The sequence below is a fragment of the Gracilinanus agilis genome, chromosome 3 (genome assembly GCF_016433145.1).
Source record: "Gracilinanus agilis isolate LMUSP501 chromosome 3, AgileGrace, whole genome shotgun sequence".
Taxonomy (NCBI): domain Eukaryota; kingdom Metazoa; phylum Chordata; class Mammalia; order Didelphimorphia; family Didelphidae; genus Gracilinanus; species Gracilinanus agilis.
In genome coordinates this window covers 91631935-91650364 of record NC_058132.1, presented here as the reverse complement: position 1 = coordinate 91650364, position 18430 = coordinate 91631935, and the positions used below count along the sequence as shown (strand labels likewise).

Below are 18430 nucleotides of genomic sequence, written 5' to 3'. Positions count from 1 at the left end.
TTGGCTTAAGCCTTGCTATTCTGTAGGTCAATTTTGCTACTGAATTCTCTATACAATATGACAGAAGAGCTTCTGAATGATTTCCTCCAGTCTTCAAAAATTTGTAAAGACAGTGGCATTGAAGAGGGAAATACTCAACAGAAAAGATCATGGCTGTAATTCAGAAGAAGAGATATCCTTCTTAGAAGGATCATAACACTGCTAACACAAATTACCTTCCTAACCTACTGTCAAAATATGCCATTCACAATTAGATGTCAAGGCAGATACTAACTCCTCTGATTAAAAGGGATGCTCTATTAATATATTTTACTGACTTTAGAAATCTATATAGCCCATTCACACATCAATCATGCTGTCCAGTTCAGAGGCAGTAGATGTAACCACATATGTCTGAAGTATCAACTGGTATATCATGCTTGCAACACAGCAAGAACTCCACAAATACTTGCTGACTGATTCCAAAGGCAAAGATAAGTGAATTCTAAATTAACTGTGCTTTCTCTGTACCCCACTAGCAAAACTTATTGAAAGTTCAGCAATGTCCCTTTCCTCCCTCTAATAAATCACTTAATAAAACTGAGAAAGCCAGAGGTTTTCCTTTACACTCCTTAGCTATTTCCAAAGATACCTCTGTACTACTCTTCGTGTATTCATCTTCACAAGATTTCTGCCATTCTGGAATGCAAAACCAACAATAGCTGCCAAAGGCAATTTCACAAAGATAACAGAAAAGGCCTCTTCAGGACATCAAAGAAAATAGTATAAAAAGAGTATCTAGGATTTATGGGGAAAGCCCCCCACCTAAGGACAGATAATATAAGAGCTAAGTAAGGCAGTGAGGATAGAGCATTTTGCCTGAAGTAAAGAAGACCTGAGTTCAAACCTAAACCATGGACCCCTACTAGCTGGCTGTTCTTGTCATTTAACTTCTGTTGGCCTCATACTGTGAAATGAGGATAAAAACAGCACCTACTACCCAGGATTGTTGTGAGAATCAACTGAAATAATATTTATAAAGTGTTAGCATATCACATGGTTCACTGTAGGAGCCATATAAATGCTGATTACTATTATTATTGTTGTTATAATATGGCTCATGATACATAATACTAGGATTTCTTTTTTCATTGCTTAACAAGTCCAAGATGCTAGGTGGCTCAGTAGATAGAGTGTCAGGCCTGGAAACAAGAGGTCCTAGGTTCAAATTTGGCCATGGATATTTCCTGGCTGTGTGACCCTGGGCAAATCACCTAATCCCTACTGTCTAGCTATTGCTGCTAATTATTACAACAAAGTTTCAGATTTTATTCCAAAAGGGGCTTTCTGCCCATCATCTGGCAATATAACAAAATGTTTAAACTGACTTAAATAAAAAAACACCCAACCCTGGAGGGAAGAGTATTTTCAGCCATTGCTTATACATTATATACCTTTTAACACCGATAAAGAATTTACTATCTATTAAGATAGTAATAGAATTTACAAGTGTTAGGAATCTTGCATCCACCCAGTCGTGTAGAATGTAGATTGTGAATTCATTGTACTTCAAATCAACAAGCAGAAAGTAGATCCAACATTAAAAACATACTAATTGATTCACTATTTCCATAAAACATGTCTTTCTCAAGATCCTCCTAACAGCTAAAAAGGAATATTATACTTAGATCCATAAATGAAGAACACAGTCATGGTATTGCTGTGTATGTATGTGTGTGTACACACACACACACACATCTCACAACTCCATCTTAAGTCACATACGTTGCCAACAGAAGCTTGATGTCTACTTATTGGGGGAGATCAAAAAGAGGATAATCCTTTAGGAGAAAGCTGGACTAGGTTTCTACAGCACTTTCCATGTTTAGCAAGTCTATGATCATAGGAACAACTTTCAAGCTTGGAACTCAGGGGACAAAGATTAATTCATTTCTAACTGCTGAGTATCTACTGTCTCAGATTGGTCAGATTTGGTCTCATGACCAAAGAGAGTTTAAATTGAAAATCAGCAGTAGGAGTGGATGATATGATGTCTCATGACACCAAATTCATGAACTCAAGATTAAAATGCTAGCCACCAGTCTAACTGCCACATTGGTATTGACCAACAAAATGACCAAAAAGCTCAGACTTACCATAATACAAATTCTACACCTCAACATCTTAGCCAACTAGTCTTTTTCTCTAAATCAGGAGCTTTTTAAAAGCTGGACTGGGAATAATATTTGCTGTGATGTTTAATCTGTGATTTGCTGACCCGTATTGATCAAACCTCCTAGGTCACTATCTCCCAAATAGGACTATATTTCCTTAGACAATATAAATAAAGCTTTACAAAAAAGTTGGTTCCAGGAAAAATCTAAATGGGTCTGTCAGTACCAATTAATGCATTTAAAAGTCCTAGAAGTACATATAATGATCCAATGTGTGGATATATGTCATGATTCAATTCTTGAATTTCTACATTAAAACAAGTATGCAATGATCATTCAGGTACCATGATCTTAGAATGGCTAAGACCCGGGAACTAGCACATATGCTATTAGCACACATTCTGTCTAGGAATGATAAACAGGATTCAATTCTATGAGATTGAATTAAAAAAAAAAGTTAAAAGGCTACAGTTTTATGAATTACTGTTCATAACTTATAACTTTTTCTTCCACAATCTTTCATGGCTTACCTGAGAATTTTTAAATTATTCAAAATCATTTAGTACTAGGAGATTGGTGACCTGGAGTGTGGTATAGTCAGTGTAACTTAAGAGAGTTAACCCTGCTTTTTATATGTACCAAAATTAGAAGTGTTTGTATTGGTTCCTAAAGTCAGGGTTGGTTTGTTACCAAAGAGCCCGCTACTGGTTGTACCAAACGAAGGAGCACTGGTTGTAGTAGTTCCAAATGCAGCAGGCTTGTTACTGCCAAACAGGGTCTAAAAAGGAAGAGAACATAAAATATTAAAATATTATGAGATGCTTTAATACGAGGTAAAAATGAGTGAAAGGCAAGCAGATCAACAGTTCCAACTAATGGTGGTATGCTACTTTGAAGCATAAAATGAAAAGTCTAGGAAACTACAAAAATATTAACATATGGAATGAGGAGAAGGAAGAAACCTAAAATGGCAGTTAAATATATGGTTACTGTAATGGGTTTTATACAATTAATGTAGCACTAAAACAAAATTACTATAATTAAAGACAAAGACTAAAAATTTTGGAAAAACATTTTATAGTTCTCTCAATTCCCCAACCTTACTTATCTAATTAGAAATATCAGAATATAAGCTCCAGGAGAAAAGGAATGATATTCTCCCACTGTAATTCCCTCTTCACTTTAACAACCCCAAGTTTATGTAGTGCTTAATTGTTTACAAAGCATTCTTTTTTCACAATAGCTCTCTAGAGTGTGGAGTGCAAATAAATTATGCTTAATTTACAGTTAAGGAAACTAGGGCTCACGGTCAAGCTAGTGTCAAATGTTCATGTTCTGTTAGTGTCAAAGAGGAAACCAGGTCTATGTTAGCACTCCTTCACATTCCCATGTCACATTACCATATCCACTGTGTATCATACAATAAGTATATTCATTCATGTCATTTCACATTGTAGCATATCTGTTAACTCCACTGTTCCAACTAGCAAAATATGATTTACTTTCATTACTAAGATAAGGCCTTACACATATAAAAGCTCTATATAATTGTCAGCTATTATCATTACAACCCCATGTAGTTTTTAGTGACAATTTTGTTTTAGGATTCAAGCCATTTCAATAAAGTTGTTTCTGAGGACATAAAGTCAGTAGTTTGGCTGCTGGCATGAAAACAGCCATTGGGTGACCACCAGAAAGATTCCTCTGCAAACATCTTAATGAGTGCTGCCCAAGGTCAGAAGGCAGAAGTAGGCAAAAGAACAGTTTGCTTTGATGAAACTATCAGAATGTTTTATCATTCTTCTATTTACATTCCACAAAAATGTTGAAAAATTATATATTCTGGATAGAACAATACTAGTAGGAATACATTAAAAGCATTAGCCATAAAACTCAAACCAAAACCCTAAGATTTTGGTATTGAAAATAAAACTGCTAAGGGGGGTCTTATAGCTGCAACTAACAGCTATTGAACTATATTAAATAAATTCTGTGAATACTAAGCATAAAGCTACATAAATACAATTGTTAAATTCATTCTTATTGAACCATACAATATATTCTACAAACAGATAACAGGCAAAGTTAGTCTTTCCTCATAAATACTTGTAACGGTATTAATTTTAATGAGTAATTACATCCATGCAACCTCAAGTCACAGTCAACACTAAACACATACCGAACCAACAGCACCAAATCCTGTGCTGGCTGGCCCAAAGAGGCCTGTTCCGGTTCCAAATCCAGTAGCAGCACTTGTGTTTGTAGCTGTCCCAAAAAGACTTCCAGATGAGGCTTGAGTTCCCCCAAATAAACCCTGCAAACAATAAACTAGGTTGAAAGCGAGCATGCCAATCCCACTTTGTCTTACAAATCACCCCAAAGTACCCATATAATGAACTAAAAGAAGCAACTTCAAGAATGTTGGTCAAAAGGTTTTACAGTTAATGCTCTTGCTATCAAACAGTTGTTTTAGGACCCAAGGACCAAAGAGATACTCTGAGAAATGGTGCCCAATGGTAAGAGAAGGCCAAGCATTACCAGAAAGAGAAAATTTGTTCAAAGATCACAAACAGAGGCATAGCAGCTCCCGGGCGGCCTATTGCACCAGGATGATTGGTTATTGAGAAGTGCAGCAGCAACATGTCTCTATTAGTCAAGTCTCCTTGTACCATGCATTTGTTTACTTACCATTGTGTTGGTGTTTGGCTGTCCAAGGGTGTTGGTATTCCCAAAGGAAAAGCCAGCATTCTGGGTTGTTGCAGCTGGACCAAATGGCTTACTGAAGAGACTGGTGGTTGGCTGAGTTGGCTGACCAAAGAGACTACCTGTATTAGTCCCAAATCCAGTTGTACCTTTCAGGTAAAAAACAAATGCAAAACCAAACAAAATCAGGGAAAATACCAATAATTAATATGTAGCTAAAACCTTATAAACATATTTCACTTTTTTTCCTAAGTCGATAATATCAGTTATACCCAGCCAGAAACAAACTCTCAGAAGTTCACTCGCAAGAATTTAAAGACTAAAAGTTTGCAAATAAGAGTCTCTATATTGCTAAAACCTTTCTACTTGCCTCCTATCTTATGACCTCACCTCATAGCAACCTTAGAGAAGATGTCCAGTACAATGATTATCTACATTTTACAAATGAAGAAACTCAAGTTAAGAGGGATTAAGGGCCTTGTCCAAAATCATGGTGGTACCAGCCCTTAACTCAAGTGTCCTGAGTTTTAGTTCAATGATCAAGTGCTTTACCTTACCAGACTGTCTCATTAGCACAGTCTTCTACAATGTGCTACATGCTTTTCTTGAAGGAAACCATGAAAACTCTTAGAATTCAAATCATAGAATCAATTCACAAAAGCATCACAGTGGTACAATGGATGGAGAACTGGTTTGTAGTCAGGAAGACCTGAGCTCAAATCTAACCTTATACACTTCTTAATTGTATGATCCTATGCAAGTCACTTAACTACTACTGTCTGTCTTAGTTTCCTCAACTGTAAATGGAAATAATGACACCTACACCCCAGGGTTATTATGAATCAAATGAGACAATATTTGTAAAGTACTTAGGACAGTGCCTGGCACAAAGTCCAATCCTCTTATTTTTGAGATGAGGAAACTAAGGTTCAAAATTTTACATAAATTGTTTAAGGTAAAATGTCATTAAATGGCAAAACTAGGAATCGAACCCAGATCCTCTGATCCTAAATCCAGTATTCTTTCCATTGTTGGAATGCGTTTTTTAAAAATTCTTATCTTCTGTCTTAGAACCAATATTATGTATTGATTCCAAGGCAGAAGAGTGGTAAGGGCTAAACAATGGGAACCAAGTGACTTGGCTAGGGTCACACAGCCAGGAAATTATCTGACTCCAATTATGAACTGAGCACCCTCTGTCTCTAGGCATGACTCTCAATCCACTGAGCTATCTAGCTGCCCCCAGGAATGCAATCCCTGAGAGCAAAGAGAGCCAAATCCATAATGAATATATAACAAAAGGAAAGAAAAATACTTTTCCCCAAAAGAATTACAAATGACTAAAACCACCTGAAAAATGCTCAACCCCATTAAGAGATGAAAATTAAAATCATTTTGAATAATAATTTCAAATTCCTGATTTTTTCCCCTATCAAAATGGCAAAAATAATTAAAATTAAGAAAACTGGTCATGCTGGTGGGTTATGAAGGAACAGATACACTATTATTAGCAAATTGACTGAAGCTTTTTGGAGAGTAATCTGACAATACACAGTACGAGTTACAAAAACAATTATACTTTTTGACTTTGGTGAAATTAATTTAATCTAATTTAATTAATTTAAATCTAAGTAGTTACTAAGCAAACTTAGTCCACTGTATTTATGTTCAATGTTGAAATTTTAGCAAAGCAATTATTAAAATGGCAAGCAAGCAGTTCATTTAACACCATGTTACTGACCTCAGCATATGAGAGCCAGTTCTCAATATAAAAGTAAACTAGTACAATCCAAGATTCTGTGCTTACTTGTCCCAAAGGCAGTTTTATTAGGTCCATATGCAAAACCTGCATTTGTGGTGGAGTTTCCAAAAAGGCCTGTGGTGCTGGAAGTGGCTGTAGAAGAGCCAAATAGCCCTGTGGTAGCACCTGCTCCCACCTGGTTCTGAGGACCTTTCCTGTTAGCCTGATAATCTTCCAAACGAAGTTCCTAAGAAAAGGAAAACCGCAACATCCCAGTCATTTCACAGGTAAATGAATATTGATGCTGAAACTTCCATGTGAATGTCAATACAGAAAAGTAAAGGATTAATTTCCCCATCACTAAAGGCAAAGCAGATAGTAAAAGTAAAGATTAACATTTATATAACACTTACTACAGGCCAGGCACTATGCTAAGCACTGAACACTTTTTTATCTTATTTGATCCTTACAATAATTCTGGGAGGTAGGTGCTATTATTATTCTTTTTACAGATGGGGAAATTGAGGCAGATAGAAGTGAAATTATTTGTTCAAAAATATACAGCTAGTTAAGTGTATTTGAACTTAAGTCTTCCTGACTCCATGCTTGGCAGTCTACTCAGCTGCCCTACCTAGCTGTTAAGAGCTTAAACTATATTCATTCCAAAATAAAACTAGAGAACAAAGGAATCTCTTAAAAGAATTCATTAATGAAAAAAAAGTATAGGAAACTGTGTTTGACATAAAGGGAAATACAAAAAGTTTAGATAACACACTAAGTCCTGGCTTCAAGGAACTTAATTATTGGGGTGGGAGTGATGAGATTCCTACATAGATAACATGTAGCCTTTTTTTTTTTACTACAGATAAATGCATTAGAGCAGTGATGGGCAAACTACGGCCAGTGGGCCAGATGCTGCCCCCTGAAATGTTCTATCCCTGAAATGTTCTATCTGGCTGACTGCACTACATTATTCCTAATCTCACGAATACAATAAGAAGGATACAATACAATGAAACTTTGAAAGAGTTGCCTTAGAAACAGACTGACAGATGAGCATTTCCTTTCCTTTGGCCCCTCTTTAAAAAATTTACCCATCACTGCATTAGAGGGTTACAAAATAAAGAGCCCAGTGAGGTCTGAAGAGCAGGTTAGTAACAACCAGGAAAATGGGAGCTTCAGAACAAAGTGTCATTAGAATTGGGCCTTAAAGAATATATAGGTATTCAATAAAGAAAGAAAGGGAGGACATTCAAGGCATAAATAGCCAAAGCAAAAGCAAGGAGGGCTAAGAATGCAATATAAATCTAAATGAGTTATGTAAATCAGCTAAAGCACAGAATACACAAAAGAAAGTAATGAAATAAAGCTGGAAAGAATAGGATGGTACTAGGTCTGCAAGGTCTTGAATATAAGCCAGAAGATGATGAACTTCATTTAGACATCAGCAGAAAATCATTAATACTTTGGGGCAGAGGAATGATACAACTAAATCCATAAAGATTATTCTGACAACTCTCAAGAAAGAGCTTTAAGGATGCTACTGCAAAAGTTCAAATAATTCTTATTAATTTGTTCAATGCATTGGTTCCTCTATAACCTAAAAACAAATTCCCCCTTGTTTAATGAAAAAAAAAATTAAAATTAAAATTATTTCAGCTAACAACTATACTATTTCTATAGTAGAAAGTTTTTCTTATCTTGTTTATACACAAGTTCCCAAAAGCAAATTTTTATTTATTTCTTACAGATAATTACTTAAGAAAAAACCATAAATCAAAAAGTTAGGCAAAACATAATCCTCTCTCACAAGTAGTCAAAATGGTTTTAGAAAGTCCAATAAAATGCAGCACATCCTCAGGAAAAAAAGAAGTTATAAGAATAGAAATAATACATTAAGTATGGTTACTTGTTTATTTATAGAGCTAGAAAAAATTATAATTAGATTAATCTGAAAAAACAAAAGGTCAAGAATCTTAAGGAAAATAATGGGGAGGGGAGAGCATAAGTCTAATAGTATCAGATCTCAAATTATAAACAATTTATACTAAAAAAGCAATGATTTTTGATATTGGTTAAAAACTAGAAAGGTCAGATCCATGAAAGAGAAGCAAAAGTGAACAGTAGGATGTTTGATAAAACCAAAGACCACAGCAGCTGTAGTAAGGACTCATTATTTGACAAAAACTATCAGAAAAACTGGAAAGCTATCTATCAGACCAACATCTCACACAATCTAACACAGATAAGCTCCAAATGGATTCATGGCTAAGATATTAAAGATCACATCATAACAAATTAGGGGAACAAGGAAGAAATTTTTTTTTTTTACAACTCTACAGGATTACAGAACATAAAATGACAATTTGTTTACATAAAATCGATGTATATGCACAAACAAAACCAATGTAAGTTAAAATTAGAAATAATCAAAAATCTTTGCAACAAATTTCTCTGATAAAGGTTTCATTTCTAAGATACATAAGGAACTGATTTAAATTTTTAAGAATAAGAGATATTCTCCATCAGAAAAACGATAAAAGGATACGAACAGACAGTTTTCACAGGAAGAAATCCAAGTTATCAACAACCATTATGAAAAAATGTTCCAAATCACAATTAGGAGAAATGTTAATTAAAACAACACCGATGTTCTTTCTCATACCTATCAAATTGGTAAAGTTAACAAAAAATTAAAATATTTTAAAGGCTTTGGGAAAACAGGCACATTGATACATTGCTTGGGGAGTTGTGAAGTGATAGTCACTTTGGAAAGAAATTTGGAATTATGTGCCCCAAATTACTCAACTGGGTATACACTATAACCCAGTGATACCATTAATAAGCCTATTTCTCCAAAGGAAAAGGACAAGGACCTGTCTGGAAAAACCCAAAAGCAATTTATAACAGCTCTTTTCATGGTAGCAAAGATGGAAACTATGAAGCTGTCATTAATTGGTAATGGCTGAACAAATTATGGTATATAAATGTAACAGAATACTGTTATGCCAGATATATGAAGAGAATGGTTTTAGAGAAGTCTGAGCAAACTTGTATAAAGAGAGCAGGATCCAGAGAACAATTTATACTATTACAGTAACACTGTAAAAAAGCAAATAACTTTGAAAGACTTAAGAAATCTGATCAATGCCATGACCAACCATAATTTTAAAGTAGTTCATCTTCTCCAGAAAGATATTGGACTCAAGATGCAAAATAAGACTTTGAAAGTTATACAATTAATTTATTTTACATCTATAAAAGCAAGCTCTATATAAGAGACAATTTCCTGCTCATAGAAAGAGTCCTTTTATTTGATGTTTATTAATTTCAGAATTTAAAAAACTGGCAAAACAGAGAAAAAAACCTTTACTTTCTGTCTTAAAATTGATACTAAGGCAGAAGAGCAGTAAGGGCCAAGCAAATGGAAATAAATGACTTGCCCAAGGTCACAGAACTAGGAAGTGTATGAGGCCAAATCTGAACCCAGAACCTTCTATCTTAAGGCCTGGCTCTCTAGTCAATGAGCCATGTAGCTACCACTGAAGAGATTTTTTTTTTTTAAAAGCTATTCGATCCACAAAAAATCTAGCTCATTTTAAGGATCTTTTTTAAGATCATTAATAGTTTAACTTTATAAATAGAATATTATGCAAAGGCGATGTCATGCATTTATAAAATACTTCACATAAATTACCTCATTTGATCCTGAAACAATCTTTTAAGTAGTATTAAGCATTATTCCCCTTTTATAAATGAGAAAATAATGCTCACAAAGATTCTCCAAGACCAGATAGTCTTGGGGGAGGTCAAGGGGCAAGGCAAGTACCAAAATCAATGTCTTCCAATTTCAGGTCCAGTGCTCCTTCCACTATATCACAAAAGCTCATTTTAACATAAAGATATAGAACCAAGTTTAACAATAATACATTGGGAAGGGGGGGGGGGGGAGGAGACACAGGATGGGACAGGACTTTTTAGCATACTGACCTCCAGTGATTTGCTTTCATATTCTTTCATAGCAGTAATACATTGGTGCTTGGTACTAATGTTAGTGCTAACTCCAGCTTTGACCATAGTATCAGTGCCAGTTGGAGGCTATAAAGGGAAGAAGAAACATCATGATATGTTAACATCATACTTTATATCTGCTCTCATAGCTTCTATCACCTCAATTTCCAATTTATGTACCAATTCTGTTCTGAGGGCCAGGTTGTAATATTTTAATAAGTGACATATATCACTTTTTGGATTATAAAGTGCTGTACATCATTTTGTGTGAATCTGTCAACGTGTGAGGTAATTACAAGATTATTTCTCCAGTTAGGAAATTGAGCATGAGTGACTAACTGTAGTTTACTTTGGTGGTTCTTTAAATACACAAGCACTTAAATATCTCTTTTGCCCACACCATAGTGTACTCAAGTATAACATAGCTTTTGCAGACACTACGTTGGTATATAAATCCAAATTTAGCTAACTAATATTCAGTTATTGTGTGTGAAATAATTGTTCTCACAACATTATACACATATAAAAACTAAGTGTTTTAGACCTGGTCAAAAACTCACATTTGTACCCTAATTTTTATCCCTCTTTATCTTTAAGTCACCTTTTTATTGTTGTGATTCTTTCGAAATATTGCTAAATTCAATTCTTTTAGAGTTTGACATAACTAAAGAAAAATGTATTAAATAAAACCATCATTCCTCCTTTTGTTGTTTTTTTCCAATTTCTTTCTTTCTTCTTGGAAATTAAATGGGACTCTACATTGTCAATTATATTCTACTTTACTTTCAATTCAGGATCCCAAAATCCAGGACTTTTATGAATGTTCCCAAAGAAAAGTTTTCTTCTTTTCTTTCCCTCTTTCTTCTTTAACCCTTAAAAAAAAAAAAGAATCCTTACCTTCTATCTTAAAATCAATACTGTGTATTGGTTCTAAGGCAGAAGCATGGTACAGGCTACATAATGGAGGCTAAATGACTTGCCCAGAGACACACAATTAAGAAGGTCTGAGGCTACATTTGAATTCAGGACCTCCCATCTCTAGGCCCAGCTCTCTATTCACTAAAGCTGCCCCCACTATTCTTTTATTCTTAAAATTCAGGTTAAAATATAGATGAGGGGGCAGAAGGGTAACTCAGTGGATTGAGAGCCAGACCTAGAGACAGGAGGTTCTAGGTTCAAATCTGGCCTCAGACACTTCCCAGCTGTGTGACCCTGGACAAGTCACTTAACCTCCATTTCCTAGCCCTTACCACTCTTCTGCTTTGGAGCCAATACACAGTACTAACTCCAAGACGGAAAGTAAGGGTTTTTAAAAAATAAAATAAGGGGGCAGCTGGGTAGCTCAGTGGATTGAGAGCTAGGCCTACAGACAGGACGTCCTGGGTTCAAATCTGGCCTCAGACACTTCCCAGCTGTGTGACCCTGGGCAAGTCACTTGACCCCCATTGCCTACCCCTTACACTCTTCTGCCTTAGAGTCAATACATGGTATTGACTCCAAGACGGAAGGTAAGGGTTTAAAAAAATTTTTTTTTAATTAAATGTAGATGAGTATCATTAATAAATAAGATCTCATAACATAATCCAAGCATCTAAGTTAATATAGAGCATGTCCATTGAGGGGATTTTTGTATGTCTGTTAATGTTTATAATTTGATAGGATAGCAGGCTAGAACGTACACTATAGCGACATAAAATATTTTTTAATGATAATTCTACAAAGTAATCACGGAATAGAAAAGTCCTAGTGTTTTCTTCCAAAAAAACAGAGGAGGAAAAAAAAAATCACTTACATTAAATTTTATGGTGGTTCCAGTAGGAGCTGCTGTAAAACTACTAGGTCCAAAAAGAGAGGTGGATGTACCACCAAAAGGGTTGGAAGTTGTATTTGTAGTTCCAAAAAGACCTCCACTGCTAGTGCTTGTTCCAAAATCTATAAGAAAGAAAAAAGAAATGCTAAATGAAGAGGTATCTGAGTCTGGAATAAAAGACTTAGAATTTTCTTAATAAATGTTGGAGGGGATGTGGCAAAATTGGGACACCAATACATTGCTGGTGGAGTTGTGAATTGATCCAACCATTCTGGAAGCACTTTGGAATTATGCCCAAAAGACTTTAAAAAAATGCCTGCCCTTTGATCCAGCAATACCATTACTAGGTTTATACTCTAAAGAGATAATAAGGAAAAATACTTGTACAAAAATATTCAAAGCTGTGCTCTCTGTGGTGGCAAAAAATTGGAAAATGAGGAGTGCTGAACAAACTGTGGTATCTGATGGTGATGGAATACTATTGTGCAATAAGAGACGATAAACTGCTTGATTTACATATGAACTGGAAAGACCCTCATGAACTGATGTGGAGCAAAATGAGCAGAAGCAGGAAAACATTATACGCAGAAACTGAAACATTATGGGACGATCATATGTAACTGACTTTGCTACTAATAGCAATGCAATGATACAGGACAATCCTGAGGGACTTATGAGAAAGAAGGCTATCCACATTGAGAAAAAGAACTGTTGGGATCGAAACACAGAAGGAAAACATTTGATTTATCACTTGTTCATATGGGTATAAGATGTGAGACAAATGTCTTTTAAAAATTACTTTATTACAAAAATGAATAATATGGAAATAGGTATTGAGTGACAATATATGTATAACCCAGTGGAATTGCTTGTTAGCTTTTGGAAGGGCACGGAAGGGGAGGGAAAGAACATGAATTATGTAACCATGGAAAAATACTTAAATAAAAAATAAATTAATTATAAAATTAGTATTTTCATTGGCTCTAGACTAGCAGTATTTCAAGGTTATACTTGCCTCCAAGCTTCTGTTTAAAGGAATAAACTTCAAAAATGCTCTTCAAATGAACTCAGAAAAATAAGAACTTTAAGGGAAATAACCAGTTCTTTTGATCATGTGAATTTACTGATTGCCATGAAATATTTGACTATGGGTTTGAAACAGTGATCACTGAAATTGAATGTGAAATTGAAACTGAATGTGAAATTGACACACTGCTACTTTCATGATCAAATGTCTATTACATTCCACATTTTAGGGAGTCTGGATATTGACTGGATTTGTACTTCTGTAAAATACTAAGATATAGTCAATGTGAACCAACAAGATCATCAGGTAAAATATAAAAATCAGGTTAGATCTGGTAGTTCACAGAATTATTTACCCTCACCAACTACAGATGCTCAATTTGTTGAGACAAACAAAACATGCTACTTGCAACAGAAGTATATAATGTTAGAGCCAACGGGGAACTAATATATCCTAAATTTCCATCCATTCTTTCTGTCACTGGTCTTTGAAAATGAAGGACAAATGACACAGTAGATGTTTAATAAAAATTTACAGAATCAACACTCACTTATAAAAGGAATAACCTATCAAGGAAATAGTTATGTGTATATTCAGAATTAAGGCTTTTTTAAAAAGGGAAAATAAGAAAACCATTACAAATTTATCTTTTGAATCAATAACAGCATGCCTCTTTCCTTTTCTCCTCCAACTACATACCTGTTGTACCTCTGAATTTTTTAAAACACAAGTTTAAACTTTTAAGTTTTAATTACAATGCTAGGGGAAAAAATCTCCTCCATTTCCATCCCATCTATTCCCAATCTGTTTAATAATGAACACTGTCGAACTAGAACAACCTCCAGGAATTGATGCAGAGTGAAAAGAGCAGAACCAGGAGAACATTGTACACAAAGACAGATACACTGTGGTAAAATCGAAGGTAATGGACTTCTCTACTAGCAGCAATGCAATAAACCTGAAGGACCTATGAGAAAGAACACTATCCCCATACAGAGAAAGAACTGTGGGAGTAGAAACACAGAAGAAAAACAACTGCTTTATCACATGGAACGATGGGGATATGATTTGGGACGTAGACTCTAAATGATCACCCTAGTGCAAATATTAACAATATGGAAATAGGTCTTGATCAATGACACAAGTAAAAAAACCCAGTGGAACTGTTCTTGGCTACAGGAAGGGGGGGTGGGGGTGGGAGAAGGGGAAGGAAAGAACATGAATCATGTAACCATGGAAAAATATTCTAAATCAATTAATTAAATAAAAGTTTTCAAATAATAATAAAAAAAAGAACACTATCCTACTTACTTCCAAAACCAGTGGGCTTATTTTGTGCAAAGGCATTGTTCTGGGATGAGAAGAGACTTGCTCCTGTGCTAGCAGCCCCAAACAAGCTATTTGAGGTCCCTGTAGATGTTCCAAATCCAAAACCAGTGCTTGTAGAAGAGGTAGCTGGCTGGCTAAATGAATTTGATCCAAACAAGCCTCCTGAAAACACAAATAAAAAAAAATCATCCTAAGGTAGGATTTTTTTCCATTAGAAGAATACCACTTATAAGCACAATCCCCATAAAGATACCTGAACAATGTCATCTCCCAAAGAGAGTATTAATAGCTTATAGCCAGGGGTAGCTAGGTGGCTCAGTGGATAGAGGGACAGGCCTACAAGTCCTGGGTTGAAATTTGTTCACAGACACTTCATAGCTGTGTAATCTTGGGCAAGTCACTTAACCTCAGTTGCTTAGCCCTTAGCACTCTTCTGCCTTAGAACCAATAATACATAGTATTGATTCAAGGACGGAAGACAAGAGTTTTAAAAAAAAAAAAAAAAAAAGCTTATAGCCAAATATTATTACAGGGTTATGAAATCCCACATTAATATTCTCAGGCCATTTATTTCTTTATTACGTTTACATTCTCCTGGAACAGCCTTAATGTTGTTTTTATGGGGCCAATCAATGATTTTAGGCAGAGGATGCTAACCATGACCAATCAAAAGAGTTGACTGTGCACCATCTTACCTGGCTTGGTCTGTGTGTTTCCAAAGAGGCCTCCAGTATTGTTGTTGGAACCAAATGCAGATGTCCCAAATGCCCCTCCACTTGTGGTACCAAAACCTGTATCTGCAAAAGCAAAATCAAGTTAATTCAGTTTGATTTGACCTGAAAATTAAATGTTTTTGATAATGCCAAAATTAACTCATTTTATTCTATAAGCTATAAAAACAAAAGGCTTCCTACTGTATTAAAATAAGGTGCTAGACTGGGAGTCAGAAGATTTAGACTCTAGTCCCTGCTCTGACATTCATCGACTTGCTATTTGGCCATGGACATCTATCCCCTCTTTAGAATCCCATGGTGTCCAGGAATCTAGTAAAGAGAAAACAAAGACCAAATGGCCCCTGAGTTAACTATTTATAGAGATGTATATAAGAAGGGCAAAAGTTCTCAGACACGAAAATTTCAAGATGCCTTCTTTCCAACTCGGTTACAGTTATCTAATATAGAAACACCCAGCTACAAAGACATGTTATATTATATCAATGTTTTGTATTGTGTTTTTACCAAAATAAGCTTAAATTGACCAGGAGTGGGAAGGAGATAAGTTTGATCATATAACTTAGGGAAATTTGTGTGAAAATTTGTTATTACATGTAAATTTGTAAAAGATAAAAATATTTTTAAAAATTACACTCCTCTGTAGCCTAAAACTTAACAATTAATCTATAAGTATTTGATAGGAAACTCCTATCAATGACAGTGGTTTAGTCAGAAGCATCTGTGTTACATAGAGTAGGAAGAATGCTGGGCTTGGGAGTCAAGAATCTTGAAATTATAAGTCCAGGTTCAACCACTATGATCCTAGACAAATTGTTATTCCTCTAGGGCATTAATTTCCTCCTCTTTAAAATGAGGAATGTGATAGGAAAACGAATATGAATTAATACAGAATGAAGTAAGCTAAAGGAGTAAAAAATTATATCCAATGACTACAATATGAATGGAAAGTGCAAAAAAATAGAAACTGAACATTGAATAATCATCATTGACAGACAAAGTTTAACTCTGGAGAAGAGATGAGACAATGTACCTTCCTACCTTCTTTGCTTAGGTATGGAATACTGTTCATATGTGGACTAGTTTTGCTGAACTGTTTTCTCCCATTTCTCTCCTTTATTTTTCTTTGCTAAAGAACTAGTTTACTCAGCAGAGAAAGAGGGAATATATATATATATATGTGTATGTGTATATACACATATATATGGAAGTGATATTTGTGTAAAAATAGATATAAAAAATATCTTTAGTAAATTAAAATAAAATGAGAGATCTGGACTAAATCACTAAGATCAAATTCAGATCTCAAGTTCAATGATTACAGGAATTTGACTTAGTCAACTCAGAACTTGTATTCCCATAATGAACATAAAGACTTAGAAAAAACTGGGAAGATGTGTATAAATTTGTGAATAAGAAATCCCTAACTCCCTTTATTTCTGATTATTTCATTATTTAATGTAATAAAAAATTGTATTCTAACATAGTTAGCTATGTTAGCATAAGTCAAGTAACATTAGTCAACCCCTTAGTATTTTATCCAGTGAACATGGCCTTGAACTTGTAACCTTGTTCTCTGAGCCTTAATCACATGAATGACTTTTTCCAGTGGAGTGTGGCTTTGAGTTTAAGTTTGTTATACAGGCATCTTGACCTTAAGCTTGTAACTCAAGCCACCCCACCCTTGTATCTGTATCTTGTATATCATTTCTTTTTAGATATTATTTATTATCTATTATATTATATATTATTTTCACTGACTCTTAAGAATCCTTGCTGCTCAAACATAGGCAAACTGTAAGGTGTTACTCAACCAGTTCTTGAGTATTTTAAGTTGTGATAAGCCTTGGGTATATATAATGAGGCCACTCACAGTGCTGGGGGGGGGGGTGTCTTTGGTCTTGACCAGAGTCTGGCTTTATTGTGAGACTGGCCTTCTCTCAATAAAAAAATTTTTTTTGGCTTGGAGACTTTGTTTCTTTTATTGGTGTTTCTGCTGATCAATAATTTTTGCCACAAACTGATATAGAGTAATGTAACCAGGAAATCAGTATACACAATGACTATAATAATTAAAATGAACACTGAGGAAATATGCACCTCTCGCCTTTCCTAGGAGAAGTTGAAGACTACTGATAAAAAATGTCCCATATACACTGTCAGATGTGATCACTTTGTCAGTTGGTTTTCCTTAATTTGGTTTTCCTTAAATGTTTTTCTTTGTTACAAGGAAAGGCTCAATGGTGGAGTGAGAGGGAAGTTTATAACTGGGAATGATTGTAATATAAAAATAAAAGGTATCAATAAAATTTTAGTTTTAAAAAAAGCTAACAGCTTATACTACCATTTCTGAAACAAATACATTTTTATTTTCTACCGTAAGGATCCAAAGTACAAATAATTTTTAATAAGAAGCTAGGATATGTTTTGTTCATCAAAATACCCTACTATGTAAGAGTATTTAAGTAAGCTTCGTAATTTTAAAATATCTTCACTTACTCTGTCCAAATGTTGAAGTCGTACCAAAGCCACCAGTGCCACCCCCAAAGGGAGTTCCAAATGATTTATTAAACATCTCTGAAATGATTCAGCACTTCACAAAGCTAGGAAGGAAAAACAAATAATTTCTACTTATAAGTAAATAAGCAAATTGGCTTCTGTAAAAGTATATTTTTCAGTTCACTGATCACCATTGATCAATGCTCGAACATTCCATACACTAGACCAGTGATGGGCAAACCGGGTCCGTGGGCCAGATGCAGGCCCCCTGAAATGTTCTACCTGGTTATGTGACATTATTCCTAATCTGACAAATACAATGAGTAAGATATAATACAATGAAACTTTGTAAGAGTTGCCTTAGAAAACAGACTGACAGATGAGCATTTCCTTTCCTTTGGCTCCCTCTTTAAAAAGTTTGCCGAG

At 34.9% G+C, this 18430-nt stretch overlaps 1 protein-coding gene across 5 annotated transcripts in view; it reads right to left on the bottom strand.

Moving 5' to 3' along the window:
- The window catches only part of NUP98 (nucleoporin 98 and 96 precursor), an 82759-nt gene extending 64679 nt beyond the window's left edge, over window positions 1-18080 (bottom strand). For 3 of the 5 annotated variants that reach the window (XM_044668092.1, XM_044668095.1, XM_044668094.1), the window contains exons 1-9: window positions 18005-18080; window positions 15470-15571; window positions 14757-14936; window positions 12401-12540; window positions 10588-10695; window positions 6664-6844; window positions 4842-5005; window positions 4333-4467; window positions 2844-2931 (exon numbers count right to left, since the gene is read on the bottom strand). In XM_044668092.1, coding sequence (XP_044524027.1) covers window positions 2844-2931; window positions 4333-4467; window positions 4842-5005; window positions 6664-6844; window positions 10588-10695; window positions 12401-12540; window positions 14757-14936; window positions 15470-15571; window positions 18005-18080 — 1174 coding nt within the window. Of the gene's footprint in view, window positions 1-2792; window positions 2932-4332; window positions 4468-4841; window positions 5006-6663; window positions 6845-10587; window positions 10696-12400; window positions 12541-14756; window positions 14937-15469; window positions 15572-18004 lie in introns of all 5 variants that reach the window. The other 2 variants (XM_044668091.1, XM_044668093.1) reach the window with 2 other exon arrangements.
- Between the last annotated feature and the right edge of the window lie 350 nt (window positions 18081-18430).